The following is a 26,669-nucleotide window of genomic DNA, read 5'->3' on the forward strand; positions in this document are numbered from 1 at the left end:
CTATGCAATTTAGTTAAAAACTTTGTGGCATGATTTTCGCCGCGGGACTGCCCCTGCCGCAGCTTAACTGGCGTGCTGATCTGGCACTGCACCGTTCATTTGAAAGTCTGCCTTATAGCACGGCATGTGACTTTTTTGCCAGTGTTCCTGAAAGTGTTCCTCTGTGTCCTTCCCTTTTAAGCAGCTTTGTGGAAAATGAGACGCTGTGTAGCAACAACAGAAAAAAATGGCTCTAAGCACTATGGGCTTAACATTTGAGGTCAGCAGTCCCCTAGACTTAGAACTACTTAAACCTAACCAGCCTAAGGACATCACACACATCCATGCCCGAGGTAGGATTCGAACCTGCGACCGTAGCAGCAGCGCAGTTCCAGACTGAAGCGCCTAGAGTCGCTCGGCGACAGCCACTAGCAGCAACAACAGAGATTACAATAATTCCAGACATGCTCACAAAAGCGTGGACGAATTCGACTATCGTCTGGATGTTTCTCACTAGACCAGAGGAGAGTACGTCGAACATTCGCGAAAGGCAATTGAAAACTTTGATTCCAAACTTAGCTGCAAAAATTATTCTAACTTTGCGTACGTGAGTGCATTTAATGGTATAGCCTTGTAAAATCGGATGCTTCTTCAGAAAACAAAAACTTTGTAGTCCTATCCGTATGTTAGAATTAACCTCAAGTTTCCATATTGATTCATGTGGAAGAAATGGTCTTGTGAAATGATGCATCTTTTTGGAACACACTGTATGTAAATGATAAAGTAAATTAAGACTGAAGCTACACGAGGCTCTTCACGATTGCTGTTTCTCAATAAGGAGAAGTCGTAAAGCCTGAAAATAGTAGTGAAACACTGGAAGATCTATAGAGAATTCGTGCTTGGCACTTGATGCAGAAGCTGGCAGCTGACCCTCAACATACACAGCATAGTGAGCGTAAATGGACGGAGAAAATTCAATGTTGTACGATCACTGGAAACAGTCACGTTCTTTAAATATCTGGGACTACGCCCACAGAAGGATTTAAAATTGAATGGCCACATAGTAGCCATCCTAGGTAAGGAAATGCCTGATTGAGATTCAGTGGAAAACTCAGCAGGAGGTGTAATCTGCCTGTGAAGGCTTGCACCACCTTTGTTCGAAAGATACTTGACTATTTCTCCACAGTATGAACACATTCCAGATAGGATAAACACAGAATATCCAAAGAACGGCAGCACGCTTCGTCACAGGTTGTTTGAACAACCGCCAGAGCGTCTCGGAGTTGCTTAGCAGATGCTACAACAGAAGCGTTGGGCAGGACCGTGTGACTATCTGTTAAAATTCCGGGAGCATATGTTTTAGAAAAGTCAGTTGTTGTATTGCTTCCTCCTACGTACATCTTGCGAGAAGGCTATGGAAATAAAATTTGACGGGTATGCAGAAAGTATCCTCCGCCATCCACTATGAGGTGGCTTGTGGACTATAGATGCAGATGTAGGGAGAAGTGATCTTGTTACACAAAGTAGCCTCCAACACACATCATAAGCTGTTTCGTAGCTTCCGTATAGCTCTTGATTCCGTACAAAACCGACGGCTATTAACTGTAATAGTATCACACTGCGTATGAAACTGCATCGTGGATTTTCCGATAGGGAGCACGCAGCATGTTAACTTGAAACGGAGATACATCGATACGTGTGGAAGTACCTCTAGAGGTACCCCAGGCAAGTGTGTTATGACCATTAATGGTCACGTTGCATATCACTGGCGTGGTAGATAATATTAATAGTCATCCCAGACTTTGCCTTTGTAGCAACTGAAGTACTACTCAGGCAGAGGTTGGTAAGGTAAAATAATTATTTAAATTAAATAGTTTTCTTATGTAACACGTTTTTATCAAGGCTAGAAAGTATACAATTATTTCTCATAGCCCTATAAAGATTCGTAATCCCCTACAGATAGTCCTTAAAATTGGTTCTTATGAATTTTTAATAGCTACGACAATCTTTGTAAAATTTAAACCGAAAAATGTTGGGCGCATGTAACGAATAACTGATTCATCAATAGTTCAGCTATTGTATTGTTTTTCAACTGGGGACCTAGAAACGACGGAGAGGCTCCGTCCCCGCCACAGCGGTCCACAACCCCACGACGACCACCGCAGTCCACTTCACCCCTCCGCCACCCCACACCGAACCCAGGGTTATTGTGCGGTTCGGCCCCCGGTGGACCCCCCACGGAACGTCTCACACCAGACGAGTGTAACCCCTATGGTAGCGTGGTAGAGTAATGGTGGTGTACTCGTACGTGGAGAACTTGTTTGCGTAGCAATCGCCAACATAGTGTAATTGAGGCGGAATAAGGGGAACCAGCCCGCATTCGCCGAGGCAGATGAAAAACCGCCTAAAAACCATCCACAGACTGGCCGGTTCACCGGACCTCGACACAAATCCGCCGGGTGGATTCGTGCCGGGGACCAGGCGCTCCTTCCCGCTTCGAAAGCCGTGCGTTAGACCGCACGGCTAACCGGGCGGGCATAGTTCAGCTAACTCACTATAGTTCAATTCTTTTATCTTGACGGCTCGCGCATGCCCGCCTAGACGCGGCAGACTGCTGCGTTGCCAGTTGCACACGACGCACGCGCCAAGAGAAGCAGCGCCATAGTATAGCATAGTTCGCAAGCTTACGTTCAGAGGGGAGCGCGCAGTTCATGAAGTAAAGCCACCACGGCCGCATTAAGCTGCTACAAAGACGTGCTCCCTGCATTCCGCTCTGTGGGCGATTTTGTCACTGCACTGCTCGCCTGTGCAGACACATTGTGTTCCGACTGCTTTGACACTCTTTATCATTCGATTCCACAAAAACTATTTGGCTCAAAAATTAGATTTTTACCTATCTTCTTGACTGATACCTTCCCCCCATAAATGACTTAATTTTGTTTCGATGTTCAACGAAGTTATTATGCAGCATTAAATATAGTAAACCATTGCACGAAAGTTTGAAGAGTTTGCAGAGGTAAAGTCCATAGAGTATACTTTCCGTATGGTCGATTTTAGTTGCCACAATGTTGAGAATGAAATGTGGACAAGATACCTATATATTTCATTTAATTTAAGTAACACATAAGTGTCGTATGTAATATTGAGAAATATTCCACCTTTCGCGACTGTAACAAAAGTTTTACTTACACTGGGCACGTTTGGCTTTATTTTAAAGTACTTCAATCAATCAAAACGAAGTAGACAAAATACATTAAAGAAAACTGTGGACTTACAAAAACATTAGGACTCGAATATACCGTCTGTCAGTGAAGTGTGGCACACACAAACAGCATTTATTTGCTAAAACACTGATGAGCCAACACAAACGTTGAATATTGTGCTACCACAGCACAAAACTACGAAAGGTGACTTGGCAATGGAGGACATAAAATACAGTCCTCTTATGATGCTTCAAAAGAGAGAAACGCGTCTGCTCTAAATACATTGCTTATTACAGTTGCAGAAGAGGGATATATTTCAATACCATTGGTAAAACTGCGACTGTGGAACAAAAGCAAGAAATAGAACATGAATACCATTGTGTATGTGCCATACCTTTCACCGATGGAAGTGCTTTAAAATAAAGCCAAACGAGCCCTGTGTAAATAAAACTTTTATTACAGTCGCGATAGACGGAATATTTCTCAATATTACATACGACACCTATGTGGTACTTAAATTAAATGAGATATTGTTATACAGTAAATATTATATGAAATTTAGGTATCTTGTCCACATTTCATTCTCAACATTGTGACAACTAAAATCGACCATACAGAAAGTATACGCTATGGACTTTCACCTCTGCAAACTGTTCAAATTTTCGTGCAATGGTTTACTACATTTAATGCTGCACATCAAAACAAAATTAAGTCATTTATGGGGGGAAGGTATCAGTCAAGAAGACGTGTAAAAATCAAATTTTTTGGCCAAATAGTTTTTGTGAAATAGAATGATAAGTGTGGCAAAGCAGTGGGAACACCATGTGCCTGCACAGGCGAGAAGTGCAGTGATGACAAAATCGCGCACAGCGCGGAATGCGGGGAGCACGTGTCTGCAGCAGCGAAAAAGTTAATGAAGAGGCAAAGCACTAGAAATTTCATTCAAACGAATAAAATTCGTGAAGTAAGGCACTCCAATATTGTTTTTAAATAAAGAAAATATTAAACACCGCACAAGGTTTGAACTCATAACCTTTCACTTGGAAGCCCAACACCTTAACCATTCCGCTACCTCCGCTCATCGAACAGTGTAACTCCATAAGGACTCTAACACCTCACGCAACAACTTGTAAACATTGTTGGTATGACTATGAATTACTCACGTTTCGTCGAAGTACAATAGGAAATAAACAATTACTGCTGTTCTTTATTGCAAAAAAGCAGTTCGTGAGATTGAAACAAACACCTTTCCTTGCTATCGCCTGAATTAGGAGTCTTATTGCTTGTTTGGTTTAATTAATTAATAGACTATGAAGCAACTGGTATAAAGAATGCTTTTTCCAAACTTTCTATAAAAGAAAGTCTGCTATCAAGACATTGCTTTTGTTCTATTACTTTATTTATGACTGAACGTTTCTAAAACTGAAGACACTCGTCTGTGCTCTGCACTGCAGTCGAGATCTGGCAACGTCGTTCTCTGTTCATTGGCTGACTGTGTTTTCTGACGTCAGATGCGCAGAACGAACCTAAATTCGCCAAGATATATGACGCGCACTTTAACAGTCTATCGAACTGTAAATGATATGAACTCTTGCGTGATTTTGTCAACGATAGCTACTCTCTACACTCCTTACTATTCTGTACTGCCGTGAACGAAAGTGCGGCGGGACCGAACGGGAGCGGCCCGCGAAAAAAAAAAAAAAAAAAACGAACGGGAAAGGATATACACGCAACGACAGACGACCGAGCAAGACACCAAGAATAACAACACGCAGGAAGCAACGGGGTCACAAACGAAAACTGCACGAAATCAACAACGTCCACTCGTACACGGAAATAAGCAAAGTAAATACGATATCTGTAAGCGAGATATGAGAGACTCACGCGAATATCAGATTGCCTCACTGAGTGGGAGGCAGGCGCTTAAATAATTCTAAGTAAGGATTATTTCTGCGTTTGATTTATTAAAATATTCCCATCAAAACCCAATTAACGAAGATGGAGGCATTACTTTTCAATCAACCCTCGTAGTTTCCGTGTCGTAACGTGCTAAATAGGGAAAGTTTAATTATAATCACCCAGTAAATACCAAATAACGTGGGTAATAGGCTACAATCCTATCACACTCTCTTCTAAACTACTGCCTCCCATTCTTGTCAGTCAACTCTGAAAGCTGCAGCCTGGTTACTGTAAAATCAGATAATCTTTCCCTCACTATAACACCAGTATTTCTAAAAAATGTACTCTAGTCAACTCTGTCTAAAAGCGCTGCTATGTAAGACGCTCCTGTCTGACCAGGAAGCATGTAGGGGGAAGGGCGGCGGGGGGGTGGGCGGAGGGGGGTGGGGGACAGGGATGGAAGACTTGTAGATCCTGAAGAACTCTCTTCTAAACTTGGTAGATAACACTGTTCTACAAAAAAAAAACTTTTTCTATTTCTGAAAAAATACATTGTGATCCTAGTTGTACTTCGAGTGCTGAATTCAAAACTGTTTTTAGTTTTTTCTCTGTCAGGGATAGTTTATGAGTAATAGCAATTTTATTTCTCTTTTCTGTTTCTGATATAGTGCAGCAATTATGAGCTGAAATTCGATAAACAAATTCACTTTTTATGTTGTTACAAGTTCATCACATTAATGGAGGGTAAGATCTAACATACAACACAGTAATCTTTGTGTATACGCTTTGTAGCATTTATTTGAGATGAAAAATTACAGAAAATTGACAAAATATGAGCCACTGCATTGTAATGCGCATCATTTTTTTCTCATGTATTGTGAACCTTTCTTCTCTCGAATGATATTCCACCAATAATCTGCTAAGATAAAAGGTACCCACTTCCCTGCATAACGCTTTTCTATGGTAGAGAGGTCTTTATGGAATCTTTCGCCATGTTAATCCGATACGTCACTACAGCTCTCTGTGAAGTAGTCCACATGAGCGTCCACCATATGTACCTTCAAAGACATATTGCACCCCAGATCTTGATATGCTTTGATCATGTCATTCACCATTGCTTTGTAGTTAGTAGCTCTTCTTCTTCCGAGGAAATTTTTCTGACACCATCTTGAAACAGTCCCATGCTGTCTTCTCTTTGTCATTTAAACGTGCTTCAAAATTTGCATCTTTCTGCAGCTCCTTGATTTGTGGGCCCACAAATACACCATCCTTTATTTTTGCAGCTGAAAGACGGGGGAATCTGGCAGCTAGATATACAAACCCATGGATCCATGGCCTTCACGAATTGTTTCATAAGGACAAGTTTGATGTGAAGCGTTGGAAGTAGTATATCTTCAGGAGCTACCAGACTTCCATGTTGTACGTTCTTTTCGCCCACTTTCCATCTCCGCCTAGGCCATTTCTTTTTCACGTAATGAGAATTTCTGTCTCGACCATCCTATTCGCAAAGAAAACAGGCATACTTCGTGTAGCCTTGTTGCATTCCTAGTACCATAGCAATTACATTGAAATCTACACATATTTTCCATTTGTATTCATTGTATTGTAATGAATTTAGCACCCTTTGTAAGAATTCGTAATCCTCTTTGGTCAAGCTGGCTTAAGGTACTCAAATAGACGGTATTTTATTTCCGTTGTGGTGCAAAACACCCTTGAGACTTGTTTTCGACGCATCTATGAAAAGTGTCCACTCCTGTGAAATATAGGTGAAGTTCAGCACTTTCATTGCAAAATTCAGTGCTCCGTCAGTTGCAAAATAGAAAATAAAGGCATGATATCTGTGCCTGAACACACTGATTTTAGTACTTTGGTGGAGCAGATTATACTCCTGTAATCTTGAACCACGCAGCTGCGCCTTTTGTTTACATAGTACTAGATCACATAGTAAATCATTTAAATCTGTTGGTGTTAACAAATGTGACGATGACACACTTGTGCAGTGAAAGAAAGGATCATCGTCTCTGATTTTTTCAGTGCTACTTACCTCACTGCCACTCCGAATTTGATCTGGAGCTCTTGAAGGTACTGGAAGGCTGTCAGAATGCTGCACTGGCATTCACGTTGAAGGCAAATCTTGGTAAACAATGAGTCTCTTCGATTTTTTGTTTGTAGAACCCTGAATTTTAGTTAGACAGAAATAACCTTCAGTAATGTGGTTCATGGGCTCTCTCCACACCACGGGCACAGCGAACAACGCCAGATTCTCTTTACCTTTCCACCACTGAAATAGTTTGCAGTGACATGTAGCATAACAGAAATGTGGTGCCCATTCTTTATCTTGGTCTCCTACCTCTACTCCAAAGTAATGTTTACATGCTTTCTTTATGACTGTTGAAAATTTCTTCCTATTTCTGATAAAGGTGAACTTCCCACAGATATAGCAGAAGTTGTCTGGCTTATATCGATAACCACGATGGCGTGGCATTTATGAAAATTTAAAAATACCTCTTCAGTAATACACCTGTACTACATTAATACTAGAGAACTAGAGAAACGCTGATATGTAAAAACAAGCTGTCAATTTACCTTCAACACCACGCTAAATCAGTTTAAACACAGAAACTGTGCTCGTAAGTATGACAGAGACGGTTACTTGTCAGCCAAAACACCCACTCGTTAATATTGATACAAATTACGGCTAATACCACTGTTGTAAACTCGATGCACCTGCCTCTGAGAAGCGTAAAGGTTTACTGCCGAGGCAGCGACCGGCTGTCGCCGTTCGAGTTAATGAGCTATTGGAGGTGATCCTAATGACATAGGTGTGACGGGGGATGATCCAATGACGTTTGATTCTTCCCATCTGCTGTTGAACAAGAAATTGTCACGTTCCATCACTACTGGATGCGGCAACATACCCGTATTTCTCTACAACGTCCCGTGTTTGCCATGAATTGTGGATATTCATATAAATATATACACTGCTGGAAATTGAAATAAGAACACCGTGAATTCATTGTCCCAGGAAGGGGAAACTTTATTGACACATTCCTGGGGTCAGATACATCACATGATCACACTGACAGAACCACAGGCACATAGACACAGGCAACAGAGCATGCACAATGTCGGCACTAGTACAGTGTATATCCACCTTTCGCAGCAATGCAGGCTGCTATTCTCCCATGGAGACGATCGTAGAGATGCTGGATGTAGTCCTGTGGAACGGCTTGCCATGCCATTTCCACCTGGCGCCTCAGTTGGACCAGCGTTCGTGCTGGACGTGCAGACCGCGTGAGACGACGCTTCATCCAGTCCCAAACATGCTCAATGGGGGACAGATCCGGAGATCTTGCTGGCCAGGGTAGTTGACTTACACCTTCTAGAGCACGTTGGGTGGCACGGGATACATGCGGACGTGCATTGTCCTGTTGGAACAGCAAGTTACCTTGCCGGTCTAGGAATGGTAGAACGATGGGTTCGATGACGGTTTGGATGTACCGTGCACTATTCAGTGTCCCCTCGACGATCACCAGTGGTGTACGGCCAGTGTAGGAGATCGCTCCCCACACCATGATGCCGGGTGTTGGCCCTGTGTGCCTCGGTCGTATGCAGTCCTGATTGTGGCGCTCACCTGCACGGCGCCAAACACGCATACGACCATCATTGGCACCAAGGCAGAAGCGACTCTCATCGCTGAAGACGACACGTCTCCATTCGTCCCTCCATTCACGCCTGTCGCGACACCACTGGAGGCGGGCTGTACGATGTTGGGGCGTGAGCGGAAGACGGCCTAACGGTGTGCGGGACCGTAGCCCAGCTTCATGGAGACGGTTGCGAATGGTCCTCGCCGATACCCCAGGAGCAACAGTGTCCCTAATTTGCTGGGAAGTGGCGGTGCGGTCCCCTACGGCACTGCGTAGGATCCTACGGTCTTGGCGTGCATCCGTGCGTCGCTGCGGTCCGGTCCCAGGTCGACGGGCACGTGCACCTTCCGCCGACCACTGGCGACAACATCGATGTACTGTGGAGACCTCACGCCCCACGTGTTGAGCAATTCGGCGGTACGTCCACCCGGCCTCCCGCATGCCCACTATACGCCCTCGCTCAAAGTCCGTCAACTGCACATACGGTTCACGTCCACGCTGTCGCGGCATGCTACCAGTATTAAAGACTGCGATGGAGCTCCGTGTGCCACGGCAAACTGGCTGACACTGACGGCGGCGGTGCACAAATGCTGCGCAGCTAGCGCCATTCGACGGCCAACACCGCAGTTCCTGGTGTGTCCGCTGTGCCGTGCGTGTGATCATTGCTTGTACAGCCCTCTCGCAGTGTCCGGAGCAAGTATGGTGGGTCTGACACACCGGTGTCAATGTGTTCTTTTTTCCATTTCCAGGAGTGTATGCATACATATTACATAAAAAGTATCCCTGACAACGATTTTTGTTTAAATATTCGAATTTCCCATGGTAAACTGATTTAGAAGCACACAATTTGATATCAGGAATAGAACCCTTGTCGAACAGTGTGATATATGACCTGCTATTTGGAATAAGATACTGTGGATGCTTAACAATCCAGTCATTCCTATGTTTTAATGTAGGAGGCAACGTAGTGAGTGGATTAAAGGCTTTTCAGTGGCATAATTGTGCATGTCAATAAGATCTACATTTACGTGGATACTCAGCAAATTGCATTTAAGTGCGTGGTAGAGGATTCATCGAACCAGCTTCACAATTCTCTATTGTTCCAATCTTGTATAACGCGCGGAAAGAAAGAACACCTATATCTTTCCGTATGAGGTCTGACTTCCCTTGTTTCATCATGGTGATCGTTTCTCCATAGGTGTCAAAAAAAATATTTTCTCCTTCGGAGGAGAAAGTTGGTGATTGGAATTTCGTGAGATGATTCTGCCGCAACGATGAACGCCTTTGTTTTACTGATGTCCACCCCAAATCCTGTATCATTTCAGTGACACTCTCTCTTCTATTTCGCGATAATACAAAACATGCTGCCATTCTTTGAAGCTTTTCGATGTACTCCGTCAATTCTATCTGGTAGGGGTCCCACACCGTGAAGCAGTATTCTAAAAGAGGGCGGACAAGCGTAGTGTTGGCAGTCTCCTTAGTAAATCCGTTACATTTTGTAAGTATCCTGCCAGTAAAACGCAGTCTTTGGTTAGCCTTCCCCACAACATTTTCTATGTGTTCCTTCCAATTTAAATTGTTAGTAATTGTAATTTCCAGAATGAGATTTTCATTCTGTAGGCTAGCGTGCGCTGATATGAAACTTCCTGGCAGATTAAAGCTGTGTGCCGAACCGAGACTCGAACTCGGGATCCTTGCCTTTCGCAGGCAAATGGTAGAGCAGTTTCGTTGAAACTATTGTAAGCATCTCGCATTGAAGTTACGCCAAATTCCGAACTTCTTGAAGAACGCCAATCTTTGTGATTTTGCGTCTGTTTAAATGTGGCATGTTTGTTTCGTTTTTTGTGCAACAGTATTCTGACCCATTATGTATACCAAGGAGGATCAGCTCCGTTGTTCGTTAATTTATTTGGTGTAAATCTCTCAATTGATGCCGATACTATTTCTTCGATTTCACACCACATCTGTCCCACACTTATATAGTTATTTGGTAGGAGTGGAGATTGTCTCTCAGGAAGGCATCAAGTGAATTTTTATCTGCATTTTTGGATAGGTGTATTTTTGTTTATTTCTGGAGGATTTAGGGGTTACAATATACAATCTCGCTACGACAACCCTGTGTTCATTAATCCCTGTATCCGTTTTGATGCTCGTTATTAACTGAGGATTATTTGTTGCTAAGAGGTCAAATGTGTTTTCACAACCGTTTACTATTCGCGTGGGCTCATGAACTAACTGGTCGAAATAACTTTCAGAGAAGATGCTGGGTAACATAATTACTTAACATAATACGGAGAAAATGAAATGTTTTCACCCCACTAAAACTACTCATTTTGAAGGGTCTTTCTTTTAATATTAAGTAATGTCAAGCTGTCTTCGATACGAAGACTGGTTTGAACATCACAGGGCTTAACAAATTATGGTCTTATGGGAAGAAGTATTCTTTGAACTGATGGTGGGGCCTATAGTTTAAATGGCACACCTTACCACGGTGCTACTTTGCATTTCTCTCATTAACAAATGAGTGTCAGAGGTGAGAGAAACGATAAATGACGGACCAGACTGAAGATTGAAACTCTGATTTTGGATTTGTTGCCTGACTCGTCCCCATCGAGCAACTGAGAGATTCCAGTTTCTGGTAAGACTTGCTTCTTCGATCACAGTCAGCAAGTTACTAGGGCTGTTTATCAGGTACTGCGTAGTTATGTGAATTTTGGTGGTTGGTTATCTAGTTTGCACAGTACTAGCTTCTTTATTACCACTACACCTACATTTCATTTCCACGCTGTCGCACACTGCTTGTTACATTACAGCTTAACTTAGTATCCTGTTGCAAGACAACTGATAACTCTAAAATGTGACGACAATAAATTAAACATTGTGTAAGAGAATCGCCACTAGGCATTACTATTTAGAAAAGAAAGAAGTACGTTCTACTGTTCTTCGTGTCCAAGTCAGAGGAGCAAATCAATTCACCTAAAAGCATATACACTGAAGCGCCAAAAAAACTGGTACACCTGCCTAATATAGTGTAGGGCCCCAGCGATCACACTGCAGTATCGCAACACGCGTGGCATAGTCTCTACTAATGTCTGAAGTAGTGCTGGAGGGAATTGACACCATGAATCCTTCAGGGCTCTCAAAAAGTGACTGTAAGCACTATGGGCCTTAACATCTGAGGTCATCAGTCCCCTAGACTTAGAACTACTTAAACCTAACTAACCTCAGGACATCACACACATCCAAGCCCGAGGCAGGATTCGAACCTGCGACCGTAGCAACAGCGCGGTTTCGGACTGAAGCGCCTAGAACCGCTCGGCTACAGCGGCCGGCTTTAGGGCTCTCCATAAATCTGTAAGAGTACCAGGGGGTACAGATCTCTTCTGAACAGCACGTTGCAAGGCATCCTAGATATGCTCTATTTCTTATATCTGGGGAGTTTGATGGCCAGCGGAAGTGTTTAAACCCATAAGAGTGTTCCTGGAGCCACTCTGTAGCAATTCTGGACTTGTGGGGTGTCGCACTGTCCTCTGGAACTGCCCAGGTCCGTTGGAATGCATAATGGACATGAATAGATGTAGGTGATCAGACAAGATGCCTACATACGTGTCACCTGTCGGGGTCGTATCTAGAAGTATCAGGAGTCCCATATCACTCCAACTGCACACGCCCCACACCATTACAGAGCCTCCGCAAGCTTGAACAGTTTCTTGCTGATATTCAGTGTCCATAGATTCATGAGGTTGTCTCCATGCCCGTACACGTCCATCCGCTCGATACAACTTGAGACTACACTCGTCCAAAAAGGCAACATGTTTCCAGTCATCAACATCCCAATGTCGGTGTTGACGGGCCCAGCCGAGGCGTAAAGCTTTATGTCGTGCAGTCAACAAGGGTACATGAGTGGGCCTTCGTTTTTTAATCTTTTTTAATACTTTCTCATTTCATAGTCTGTTTGGCGATTTGATTTTATGCTCCTTTTTGCAGTGCCACATTCCAGGTTTATCCGTTTCTTCGTCTCCACCTCTCCTAAAATTCAGGTTTCATAGCCATACAACGCTGTGCCTCAAATGTTCAGTTTTAACAGCTTCTTTATTTGCACGTATTTGATACAAGAAAGCTCTCTTGATGATGAAAGTTTTCTTCTTGAGCGCAAGTTAGCATGTGATTACTTTTTGTTTTGTGCACTAATGTTTTCCTTATTGGAGTAGTTTCCCATTTCTTCTATCAATATCGCTTCTCAGTTATTGTGTTAAGTCGCTGCTCTCCTTTCTGCCATTCTTCCCGCTTTAATTTTATTCTTTTTATTTTACTCTTTGATTTACTTGTACTTAACTGATATTGTGTGCTCCACTCCGTTCAGTAGCTCATATAAATCTTTATTAGTTTCGTCCAGAAGAACTACTACCTCCAGGTTCTTCTTCTGAAGTTTTCCTTTTTTATTTCCTTCGTTGCTTCTTCCACATAAAACTCAAAAGGTGTTGACAAACAGCAACAATTTCTCATAATTTTTTTTACCCGAGACTATTTTTCTTGAATTTCCATATTCATGACTTCTGCTAGTTATTGTACATATTTACGAATTATTCGTCCGACTGTTATCTGACGATTCTCACATTTATCTACTCATTCCATTTTTATAGTCTGATGAAACATAATTCTGGAGATTTTGTAGCATATCTCCATTTTCACTAAGCTGTGAAAGCAGATAAAATATTTTGTTGTGCAATACCTCCACATGATTTTGGATTACTTTACGCCAGTACCTACATTCCCCTAGCGAAACAAATTTCAGAGGATAATATAAAATAATGTCAAACATCTTGCTCTTGCTTGTAGTGTCAGGACGTCTACATCCGCTTATTTTCTCCTTCATAGTTCAGAAACTACTTCTAAACAATAAAATTAAATCACAGTACTGTAAATTATTGCTACCAAAGCTACTTCGCGTCGGCCTGTGTATTTCATTTAAAAGGAACTGCCATAAAGTTAATTCCACCAAACCATCCACCGTCCATTCAAGAAAAACACTTCAGTGTTGTTAGTCACTCTCATTGTCAGGTCATAGCAGTGACCTTGACAAACGTGTACTTCCCTTATTATGGATAATAATTCTTAACGGACGAAGCTTCCAGAGAAGACAATACAAAAAAATTGTTAATGGTTGGTTTTGCAGACACTTGTTTTACGTGAGGTTTCTCTCTATAAAATTCGTCTGTTGTTCACTGGTTACGAAAATAGTCAAAGTATTCTCATAGCAGAAGAGTTGGGAACTGAGAGTCATGGAATATTTCTGACAATACTCTTGTGAAGTACCCGGTTATCGACTCTCAAACAACAATAAAATAAATATTCTGTGACGCGGTGGTTGGTCGACTATCGTGTAGTCTTCAGGACATGATCGCGGGGTTTCCATTTCCATAAGAAAGGATTAGGTCCTGATCTGTAAGTACATTCACAAGGAATATAGCTGAATTTTTCGTTCACTGTAATATTAAATATTTATACCAACTGTCTGAAGACATTATCATCACGATTATATTAAAAAAAGAAGTAGTGAATAATTTCGCTTGCATCAGTTTTCGCTAAGAGCGCATTCAGAATTCAAGAGTAATGGCGTATGTGTCTTTCTTTTCAGTTTAATTTTACGAGCTCGGTTGCTGCGTCTTTTGTTATTGCGTAAAAGCGTATGCGTCGGTCCCTCTTATGTGATTAAAGAAGTCTCTACCAGACATTCTGCAGCTTTATTCCACGCCAGCTGTATTATAAAACGTACGAGTATTTTGTCACAGAAGGAAAGTCAGCGCTATTTTCAAATATGTCAACGTTTTCCTACAGCATCCTAACAGTTAATTAAACGAACCCTAAAACATTGCTAGTAAGAACACCCGTTAGAAATTCGTTAAAGATAGGTACAGTCGATTTCCATAGTCATCTAAACAATCGAAACATAACAAAATTTGAAGTGAATAAGTGGTGTATAGAGGGTAAATCGGTATTCCAGCGAGGTTATTACAATCTCGACGCAGACTGATCAGTGACTTTTCCAAGTGTTTTGATGTAAGGGACTCGATGCCTCTGTACAAAGTAATTTAATTTGATTTCTTAGCTCCATTTATTTTTATATCTCTATTACACTGAAAATACACTCCCAACAACCCATGATCATCTGATTTCAACGGGTGAGAGATCTGGAGAAAGTAGAGACCAGGACAGCAGTCGAACACTCTCTGTATCGAGGCGCGCAAGGCAGCGCTGGCAGGTTGCGATGTTGCGTTATCTAGTTAATCAACAACAGAGCAAATGCGTCATGTCTTCGTACAGTAGAGACACTCCGTCCGAACAGACCTCGCGGTGCCCAACGGAACTGACCGATCGCCGTGTCATCCTCAGCCGGCAGGCGTCACTGGATGCGGATATGGAGGGGCATATGGTCAGCTCATCACTCTCTCGGCCTTTGTCAATTTTCGTGACTGGAGCCGCTATTTCTTAATCGAGTAGCTTCTCAACTGGCCTCTGCACCCGCTTGCCAGCAACACTCGGCAGATTCAGATGGTCGCCCATCCGAGTGCTAGCCAAGCCCGATAGCGCTTGCCTGCTATGACGTGACAGGAACCGGTATTACTACTGCCGATGTCTTCAGGTGGTGGCACTTCCTGCTTCCACTACTGCAAGAAGCGACTGGTGATAACAGCGCGGCGGTGTCGAAATTTATCGTGCAAGGAGCAGGAATTATGCATGCGCGGAAGGGCGTCTCAGTTGGATGAACGTGGTGCTCGAAGTGCCCCCTACCAGGAAGCGAAGAGAGGCCTTCCACACTTACGCAGAGGGCAGCGACATGTTACAGAACGCTCCTGTGGTTAAAACCTGAATTCTCTACAATGCGTTGCGTCGGGTCATAAATCGAATGCTCTTGTTTCTCCCGTTTTAATTTAATGGCAGCCAGTGCTATATTCCAGATGGTACTTAGTTGAAATCCCGCATCCTTGTTGACAAGACCGTCTACCATGAGGATATATCTGGCCTCCTTGAAGAAATAATCCCAGAATGACGGTTCTGAAGGTGTAATTTAATGACAGCCATTTCTCAGATGAAAAAAACACGTTCATCGTTCTGGAATTCTGTTTTAAGGAGGCCATACGTATCTGTACGGCAGACAATCTTATCAATAGGGATACAGGATTTCAGCTAAGTACTGAAAACAGGGCAAAGGAGAATCTCCGATTCTTGACTTGCAGAGAGTTAATTCAGCAGCCGGCCGAAGTGGCCGTGCGGTTAAAGGCGCTGCAGTCTGGAACCGCAAGACCGCTACGGTCGCAGGTTCGAATCCTGCCTCGGGCATGGATGTTTGTAATGTCCTTAGGTTAGTTAGGTTTAACTAGTTCTAAGTTCTAGGGGACTAATGACCTCAGCAGTTGAGTCCCATAGTGCTCAGGGCCATTTTGAACCAGTTAATTCAGCCTTTAACCACAGTAGCGTCCAGCAGCACAGTCATTGCCCACTCTGCACGCTCGGAAATCCTGTTTTCGATTGCTAATATGGGGCACTATGAACGCCACTTTTGTCAGACTGTGAGCGCATTTCCCCGAAAGCGTAATTCCTGCTCCTGGCCAGATAAATTTCGACGCCGCTTCGCGGTTGTCATCAGTCACGTGCTGAAGCAGCTGCGAGGGCAACTACCACCACCTGAGGTGGTAGTAGTAGCAGAATAGTATTCTACCTTACCGCAGGTCGCGTCATGGGTTAAGCCTCTTCCACTTTTATTTGTCCATAGCCAGTCTTTTCATTTCTGAATATTTGTCTCCTTTTATATTGTCTAGCATTTGAGATCATCTTCTTCCTCTTCCCCTTTTTTCCCTCCACCATTCCTTCTATTCCTTCAATAAACAGTCGCTCCTCAAACAATGTCCAATCCAGTTCCGTTTTCTTTTTCTGATAACTTTCAGCATGTTTCTTTCTTCTCCAACTCTTCTCAATACTTCTTATTTCCTTACTCGGTCTTCTCATTTCACTTTTTTTCCATTCTTCTCCGTATCCACATCTCTAATGCCTCCAGTCTTCTTTCATCTTCCTTCCTCAATGTCCACGTCTCCGCACCATATAGTGCAACGCTCCAGATGTAACATTTGGCAAGTGTTTTCCTCAAATCTTTGTTTAGTGGCCGACAAAGTAAATTCTGTTTCCTCTTAAATCCTTCTTTTTCCATTGCAATTCTTTTCCTAATTTCTGTTGAGCTTCTGTTGAGCAATACATATCATCCATTATTACACTTCCCAAGTAATTGAAGTTATGCACTTGCTCTGTTTCCTCTCCCCCTATTTTCATACGGCATTTTCTCCCCTTTCCTCCAATTACCAAGCTTCTCGTTTCCTTCTTGTTAATCTTCATTCCATATTCTTCTAATTTTGTGTTTAGATCATCTTTAGATTATCTGAACCACCTGACGACGTCGAACAGTTGTTTGGAGAAAATATAGTGGGACCTGCACAACCTCATGCAGCGGCAGACCCGAGGAGTGTATTTGAAAAGTGTCTGTCGTCGCGGGTGCGGGCCGCATGGAGTCGAATGCATTGATTCCATCGTCGCACGACTGTCGTCGGACCCCGAATAATGCGAGCAGCTATGCCGGGAAACAGTAAACTGCATTCTCGATAGATCACGAACCTGCCATTACCGAATTCCGACACGTGATTTTCAAATTTTTCTACTCCGAGGTATATCACAATCTTCTCACAAACAAACAACACTGAAAAGCGACTTCTGAAGAGAAACTTGATGCGTTACCTTTCCTTCTATTCAGGATGTAGATAACGTTTCCCTTACGTTCTGCTTGGAGCGGCTGTGCTGAGATGTTAGCACTCGCACATCTAAAAGACCCCACACACGAATGACGGATCGCAGCGATCCATCGCCTGGGCGACCGATCGCTTTGTAGATCGCACGTGTGTGGGCAAATCGCAGCGAACGGTCGCTGATCGCATGGAAATCCCAGGCAATCTGGTGAATCGCTTGTGATTCGTGCAAGCAGTATGGCTGCCCGCCTGGTTAGTAGCGATGTCTGGTAATGTGGCAGAGACTCGTTTCTCTATTTATCAAGCGTGGCTGTGCAGTTTTGTTTCGTTTCACTTTTCCCATATTGAGAGAAATTTACGTTCGAATGGACCACAGACTGCTCTGAGAAATGAAATGGAAGCCGGAATTGCCATGGTATCCTTCGATTTTGCAGTAACTAGCGTTTTAAACCTTGTGTTATGCAGGGTGTTTCAAAAAGGACTTTACAACTTTAAAAATGCGTATTAATTTATTGAAAGAAGATGTAAAGATGGGTTTAGTGTTAGTTTGTAGTGAAACACGTCAAGTTTTTTTACCTTAAACTAAAGATGTTGCATGTGGTTTCCGTTGGTTATCCTGCACACATCTCATCGGAAGTCAGTTTCTCTCCAAAATCGCTGTAGCATTGCAGGTGTAACTTGCTCAGTAGCGGCGTAAATTCTTGCTCTAAGTTCAGGTAGAGAAGCCGGCACAGGAGGTACAGACACGGTATCCTTGATGAACCCTCATAAAAAATCGAGTGGTGTCAGGCCTGGGGAACGTGGGGGAGCATCCAACTGGCGCATCACTGCCAATTCATTGACCTGGAAAGCGATCACTGAGAAAATCCCAGGCGTTAGGCAGGAAGTGGGGTATTGTACCTTCTTGCATGAAGTAAACACTTCGCTCTTGGTCGTCCACATCGATCTGTGGCATCAAAAATTGTTGTAACATATCTACGTACACAATCCCGTTGATGGCTCTGTCACGGGAAAAAAGGGGCGTACACTTTGTTCTTGCTCAGTGCGTAAAAACCGTTCATTTTAGAGCTATTACGATCATGTTGCAATGTTTAATGTGGATTTTCACTGCCCCAATACCTACAGTTATGTGAGTTAAGCTTGCCACTTAAGTGAAAATTCGACTCGTCAGTAAAGATGATTTTGTTCAAGAAATGTTGATCCTCATGTAATCGATTTAACATATCCGAACAGAAGATTTTGCAAGCAATTTTATCAGTGTCTTTTATTGCTTGTGCGATATTCAATCCGTACGGTCTCAAACGCAAACGGTTGCTCAACACACGCCAAACAGTCATATGTGCGACTTGCAGTTCGCGAGTGATACACGCCGGGTCGATTTTGTAGGGCTGTTGACAAAACATTGCCTCTCTCGCTCAACCACGTCGTCAGATGTGCTTGGACCAGCTGACGATTTCCCATGTCTTACCGACCACCCTGTTTCTACAAAACATTTATGCCACTCATAAACGGTAGGCCAACGAGGGGGATCTTTAGTGTACTTGGTACGGAAATTACGCTGAACAGTTGTCGCCGACTTCGATTCTTCAAACCAAAACACACAGCTAGCACGCTCGGTTCCACTGAAAGCAGCATACATAACTGCCGCTAGCGCTGCTTACGGTACGATTCGGCACTAGCGAAATACGCCAGACAAAAGTTGATGGGTTTCCCTAGAAATTGACACTAAATCATCTCTGTAGGTACTATAAATTAATTTATATTAATTTTCAGGATTGTAAAGTCCTTTTTGAAACACCCTGTAGAAGTAGAATTTATGGGAAGTTCATTGTAGTAGCCGTTATACAATGGGCTCTCTCATAATTTTGAGTAATTTCTGAAATAGTTATATGCATATTTAAGTTTTTAATTTGTAAACTGGATGATACGCGGTACGTGCCTGTAGTGTAATATTAAGATGACATGTTAATTTAAATGTTCAGGGAAAATCTGTTTTACAGTTATACTCAAGACACTTGTCATTCCTTATAATATAACTCTCCTTCATACAGTTTATAACAACAGTTACAGTTATCAGTAGTCTTGTCGCTGACAACATTCTACAGACACAGCGAATAAATTATGTATATACTTGCAGTTAAATTGTAAGACCATTGAAAAAATAGGAATTGAGGACTAATAGACGTATAATGAATTGTAATGGCACACTGGGAAGACGTACACAACGTATTTGGCGTCAGTAGAAAATGTAATATACGAGTACTATGTTAAGTAACGCACAGTTCCCAAGAAAAGCGTTTGACCCGCCAGGTTAGCCGAGAGCGCTAATGCGCTGCTTCCTGGACTCGGGTAGGCGCGCCGGCCCCAGACCGAATCCGCGCGGCGGATTACCGACATCGGCCGGTGTGTCGGCCAGCCTGGATGCGCTTTTTAAGCGGTTTTCCACATCCCGATAGGTGAATACCGGGCAGGTCCCCATGTTCCGCCACAGTTACACGACTCGCAGACATTTGAACATGTTCGCACTATTCCATGGATTACACTAGACGCAGACAGCTGGGGTACACTAATTCCTTCCTGGGGGGTATGGGGCGGCGACAGGAAGGGCATCGGGCCACCCCTTCTAACTAACCTTGCCAAATCCGTTCCTAACCTTGCCGACCCTGCGAAACCGCGGGACAAGGCGCCAGCAAAAGAAAGAAAGAAAGAAAGTTCCCAAGAAAAGCATTCCGAAACAAGGTCAATAAATTATTACTCACGTTAAAAATAAACGGGATTTTCATTTTTAAATTTATAACCTCCGTGGAGTAAGTCACAGTTCCCAAGTAAAGTGTTTCGAGACAAGTTTAACAAATTATAATTCTCGTTTATTTTTTGCAAGTACAGTGTGTATATAAAATCCGGGAACACTTTAAATTATTTATTGCATTAGACCCAACATTGTACAGATATCATACATATGTCATTTCGAAGAGAAACACTGAAAGTTTTTTTTTGTCATGTATACCGCCACAGCATAGCGATAGTCAGCGCTAGCCGCAAACAAGGCGAGTTCAGGTGCGGAGCGAGGTTTCTGTGTGTTAGAGTTCGACACAAACAAGTGTGCTACAGCTGTTCAACGGGTCTTTGGAGCCAAGTACGATAAGAAGGCGCCAACAAGGAACATCCGTTTAACATCTGTAGTACACTTTTTTTTTTTCGAACTCCAACAGACAGAAATCTCGCTCCGCACATGAATTCGCCGTATTTGCGACTAGCGCTGACTAGCGCTGACTATCGGCAAATTATCGAACTACGCTGTGGCGGTACACATGCAAAAAAAGTTTCAGGTTTTCTCTTCAAAATGACATATGTACGACATCTGTCCAATGTCTGGTCCTAGTGCTATAAATACACTACTGGCCACTAAAATTGCTACACCAAGAACAAATGCAGATGATAAACCGGTATTCATTGCACCAATATACTACACTAGAACTGACATATGATTACATTTTCACGCAATTTGGGTGCATAGATCCTGAGAAATCAGTACCCAAAACAACCACCTCTGGCCGTAATAACGGCCTTGATACGCCTGGGCATTGAGTCAAACAGAGCATGGATGGCTGTATAGGTACAGCTGCCCATGCAACTGCCGGCCGGTGTGGCCGTGCGGTTAAAGGCGCTTCAGTCTGGAACCGCGTGACCGCTACGGTCGCAGGTTCGAATCCTGCCTCGGGCATGGATGTGTGTGTTGTCCTTAGGTTAGTTAGGTTTAATTAGTTCTAAGTTCTAGGCGACTGATGACCTCAGAAGTTAAGTCGCATAGTACTCAGAGCCATTTTGAACCCATGCAACTTCAACACGATACCACAGTTCATGAAGAGTAGTGACTGGCGTATTGTGACGAGCCAGTTGCTCGGCCACCATTGACCTGACGTTTTCAATTGGTGAGAGATCTGGAGAATGTGCTGGTCAGGGTACCAGTCGAACATTTTCTGTATCCAGAAGGGCCCGTACAGGACCTACAACATGTGGTCGTGCATTATTCTGCTGAAATGTAGGGTTTCGCATGGATCGAATGAAGGATAGAGGCCGGCCGGAGTGGCCAAGCGGTTCTAGGCGCTACAGTCTGGAACCGCGCGACCGCTAGGGTCGCAGATTCGAATCCTGCCTCGGGCATAGATGTGTGTGATGTCCTTAGGTTAGTTAGGTTTAAGTAGTTCTAAGTTCTAGGGGACTGATGACCTTAGAAGTTGAGTCCCATAGTGCTAAGAGCCATTTTTGAAGGATAGAGTCACGGGTCGTAACACATCTGAAATGTAACGTCCACTGATCAAAGTGCCGTCAATGCGAACAAGAGGTGACCGAGACGTGTAACCAATGGCACCTCATACTATCACGCCGGGTGATACGCCAGTATAGTGATGACGAATACACGCTTCCAATGTGCGTTCACCGCGATGTCGTCAGACACGGATGCGACCATCATGATGCTGTAAACAGAACTTGGATTCATCCGAAAAAATGACGTTTTGCCATTCGTGCACCGAGGTTCGTCGTTGAGTACACCATCGCAGGCACTCCTGTCTGTGATGCAGCGTCAAGGGTAACCGCGGCCATGGTCTCCGAGCTGATAGTCCATGCTGCTGCAAACGTCGTCGAACTGTTCGTGCAGTGTTACTAGTGATACGAGGCCGTTGGGTTCCAGCACGGCGTTCCGTATTAACCTCCTGAACCCACCGATTCCATATTCCGCTAACAGTCATTGGAACTCCACCAACGCGAGCAGCAATGTCGCGATACGATAAACCGCAATCGCGATAGGCTACAATCAGACCTTTATCAAAGTCGGAAAGGTGATAGTACACATTTCTCGTCCTTACACGAGGCATCGCAACAACGTTACACCAGACAACGCCGATCAACTGCTGTTTGTGTATGAGAAATCGGTTGGAAACTTTCCTCATGTCAGCACGTTTCAGGTGTCGTCACCGGCGCCAAACTTGTGTGAATGCTCTGAAAAGCTAATCATTTGGATATCACACCATCTTCTTCCTGTTGGTTAGATTTCGCGTCTGTAGCATGTCATCTTCGTGGTGTAGCAATTTTAATGGCCAGTAGTGTAATTGAAAGTGTTCCCGCACTTTATGAACTCCCTGTATTCGTGAGGATACGGAAATCAGCTGCAGCTACTCCTAAACACAACAATTCATTTCCATACTCCTCGACACAGTGTCGTTCACAATACTGACTGAAACTGGTTGACAAATTGCTCACGTGTGAGCTGTCGACGCGAGCGACCGATTGCAGGCGGCATCACGTACGACGGACCGCTGCGATCCGTCGCTCGGGTGTGGGGTCCTTATAACTTCATGCAACTTCACATTCGTTACAGGGCACCCATCACTCTTTTGCAAATTTTGACGACCAGCTGCGAGTGCTCCACAGACGCGCGTTGTGCCGCAGGGCTGTTCCACCGCGCGATCGTCATGTCCGGCAGCGTGGCGGCGCCGTGGGCGCGCTCCCGCCACCCGGCCAACTCGTCGCGCGGCATCGCCCGCAGCCTGGGCTGCCTCGCGCCCGACTCGGCGCTCATGCTGCGCTGTCTCCGGAACAAGTCCGTCGCCGAGGTGCTGCGCGCCTTCGAGGACCAGTACCAGGTGCGCCATGCGCCACTTGCCATACTCACCGTCATCATCATCAACAGCACTCTCACATCCTTTCGTCCTACGTATGAGCGCTTTTTTTTTTTCAACCTCTGATCGGCAGCGAAATGGAAACCAACGCCTTCCAGCTACTTCTACATCTACATACATACCCCGCAATCCACCATACGGTGCTTGGCGGAGGGTACCTCGTACCACAACTAGCATCTTCTCTCCCTGTTCCACTCCCAAACAGAACGAGGGAAAAATGACTGCCTATATGCCTCTGTACGAGCCCTAATCTCTCTTATCTTATCTTTGTGGTCTTTCCGCGAAATATAAGTTGGCGGCAGTAAAATTGTACTGCACTCAGCCTCAAATGCTGGTTCTCTAAATTTCCTCAGTAGCGATTCACGAAAAGAACGCCTCCTTTCCTCCAGAGACTCCCACCCGAGTTCCTGAAGCATTTCCGTAACACTCGCGTGATGATCGAACCTACCAGTAACAAATCTAGCTGCCCGCCTCTGAATTGCTTCTATGTCCTCCCTCAGTCCGTCCTGATAGGGATCCCAAACGCTCGAGCAGTACTCGAGAATAGGTCGTATTAGTGTTTTATAAGCGGTCTCGTTTACAGATGAACCACATCTTTCAAAATTCTACCAATGAACCGAAGACGACTATCCGCCTTCCCCACAGCTGCCATTACGTTCTTGTCCCACTTCATATCGCTCTGCAATGTTACACCCAAATATTTAATCGACGTGACTCTGTCAAGCGCTACACTACTAATGGCGTATTCAAACATTGTGAAGCGTCGTCACCATTCCGATGCTCCGGCGAAGCAACAGCTGTGTAATGTTGGCCACCCTGGGTTTGTTGTAAACTACTGGTAGCAATTTCATAGCCTCTTCTTGTGTATCCCAATGCGGTACGCAGGTTGTTCGCCATCCTGAAATGTCCAGAACGTAATAGAGCCTCGCCAATGCTTGCCATCTAAAATGTAAACAATAATCATACTGACATTCTTTTCCCTATTCATCTGCATTAATTTACAATTATCTATATTTAGAGTTAGCTGCCATCCTTTACAACAATCATAAATCCTGTCCAAGTCATCTTGTATCCTCCTACAGTCACTCGACGACGACACCTTCCCGTACACCACAGCATCATCAGCAAACAGGCGCACATTGCTATCCATCCTATCCAAAAGATCATTTATGTACATAGAAAACAACAGCGGACCTACCACACTTCCCTGGGGCACTCCAGATGATACCCTCACCTCCGATGAACACTCACCATCGAGGACAACGTACTGGGTTCTATTACTTAAGAAGTAATCTTGCAAATACTAGTCTGAGATCTGCCGCCAAATAAGAATGTGCATTATTTTTCGTAACTAGAGCCCCGTCGTAATGCTTACATCATCAATAGCTTTACACACAAGTGCGCGTGAGCGCCGCCTCTGCAGCGGGCGAAGATCACAAGTCCACAAACTACACTACTATACGGCCCAGTGTTGAGCAAGCGCAAATCATGGGCCGCGACACTCGGAGATGCACAAGTGTGCCTCACACAGAGGTCATTCCAGGGTTTCCCTGAGAGCTACAGCACCAAGAATCGCTTCTCGGCTTTTGGCAAGATCAACGTGTAGCTCTTTTCTTTTTTTTTTTTCACGATCGCAACTTTCTTTAAGAAAATATACAGTCTGCCAATCTTGCTTGGGCTGCTGCACAGACAACTGCATTGAATGACTCACGGAGATGCGTCCTGACAGGTGGAGCCGGTGCTCATGTGCTTCTGTATATAAAGCTAATGATAACAAAAACATTACTATGCGGACCATGGTTGTAAGGTGTCAGGCAAATCCAACACCTTCCATGAAAACCCTGCCATGATAAGCAAATCCAGTAGTATGTCACATAGCTCCGAATAAATCGTGACATTAAATTAACCAAAGTAACACGAGTAACGAGTGAGGAAATGGAATACCATAGACTAACACAAGAATGCCTAAATGCATGTCATACCTTCCCACCGTGAGACAGACGCAGTTCCGAGGGGAGAAACGAGAACAGAAGCTGAGAGCAGAACCGTGTTAAGCTAGAAGGCCCTACGATAAGGGACGGACACCCACGTCACCAGCTAACCACCAGGACCACTCCCCAGCCCATGTTGAAAGCTAGAGCCCTCCAGAAGAACAGTATAGATCTTACGATAACACTAAAAGGATCACACCAGCCGCAAGTTTTACCGTGAGACTTTTTCGTGTCTCTGTTACGTTGCAAACGTTAAAAACATTGCCCCACCACGAAAAGTAACCACCAGGACCACCCCCCAGCCCATGTTAAAAGATAGAGCCCTCCAGAAGAACAGTATAGATCTTACGATAACACTAAAAGGGCCACACCAGCTGCAAGTTTTAGCGTGAGACTTTTTCGCGTCTGTGTTATGTTGCAAACGTTAAAAACATTGCCCCACCACGAAAAGTATAACGTTTCTCATTGGATAGACAGAATTTTTGTAGGCGGAGCTTAAGGTTAACATGGAGACCCTGATTGGTCAGATGAAAACACAGGCAGATAATTTTTTTTAAAACCAACTTCGATAAATTGTAGTAAGGAGAAGTTAGCAGAGAGTTGCTTCCGAGACAGCGAGATGTGAGGAGCTGCGCCGCCCTGACGCTGCCTAAACACCGACAAGGTAATGAACGCACGCGATGCCCGCATTTTTGAGTGCATAAGGCTTCACTCAGAACTGCAGAAGTCTCATCTGTTACGTCCCCTTTTTGCGTGATGCTAGTGTCAATCGCAATTAAAGCTCATGGTATTCACATTTGCTACGTAAGCTAAAATCTGAAACGCGATGATTTTTCTGTTATATAATTATTGAGAAGCCACATCAGCCACTGTAATTTACGACAAGTTAGATAGGTAATTAAAGACAATTGAGGGTCACTATAGACCATTTTGATAGTTTTCTCTTTTATGAAACGTAACTTAAACCTAGATTATAGATGTGATATGGCATAGGTCATCCTTCGATCCATTGTAGTACTTGGAAACCCACTCAGGGAATATTCGTTCACATTTTTGTTGAACGCAGTTGGTTTTTATCATCCTGTATTAAAATATTTCCTTTTATCAATAGTGCAATTTATAAACAATGTTTTGTGAGTAGAATAAAATTTCCAATGGTAAACTTAACTGCTTTCTCGACATTATTTTACCAGCTAACTAAAAATAGGAAAGCCTTGAATCCCTTCCACTAAATTTAGTTAGTATTAAGATTCTTTTACAGGGAGTGCAGTGGAGCTGACGCTGGAATCATTAAGTATTTGATTATATCATCGCTAGTCTCACTGAACTCTTCTGAACTCTACATGTCATGTGTGGTCTGGCGTCTCCTTACCAGCAACAGGTCCCAGGTTCAAACTAGTCAATTCCCTAAAAAACACGCTCAGAGCGTCGTTGTGCGAAAGTGGTAGGGATACACGACTTAGAACAGACAGACACC

The 26,669-nt window shown here is 43.8% G+C and overlaps 1 protein-coding gene across 1 annotated transcript in view; it reads left to right on the forward strand.

The window, feature by feature from the left end:
• LOC124796497 (carboxylesterase 4A-like) overlaps nucleotides 1-26,669 on the forward strand; it is a 344,155-nt gene that overhangs the window by 188,171 nt on the left and 129,315 nt on the right. Inside the window, exon 7 of the mRNA XM_047260703.1 lies at nucleotides 22,972-23,165. Coding sequence (XP_047116659.1) covers nucleotides 22,972-23,165 — 194 coding nt within the window. The remainder of the gene's footprint in view (nucleotides 1-22,971; nucleotides 23,166-26,669) is intronic.

The sequence above is a fragment of the Schistocerca piceifrons genome, chromosome 1 (assembly GCF_021461385.2).
Source record: "Schistocerca piceifrons isolate TAMUIC-IGC-003096 chromosome 1, iqSchPice1.1, whole genome shotgun sequence".
In the NCBI taxonomy this organism is placed as follows: Eukaryota; Metazoa; Arthropoda; class Insecta; order Orthoptera; family Acrididae; genus Schistocerca; species Schistocerca piceifrons.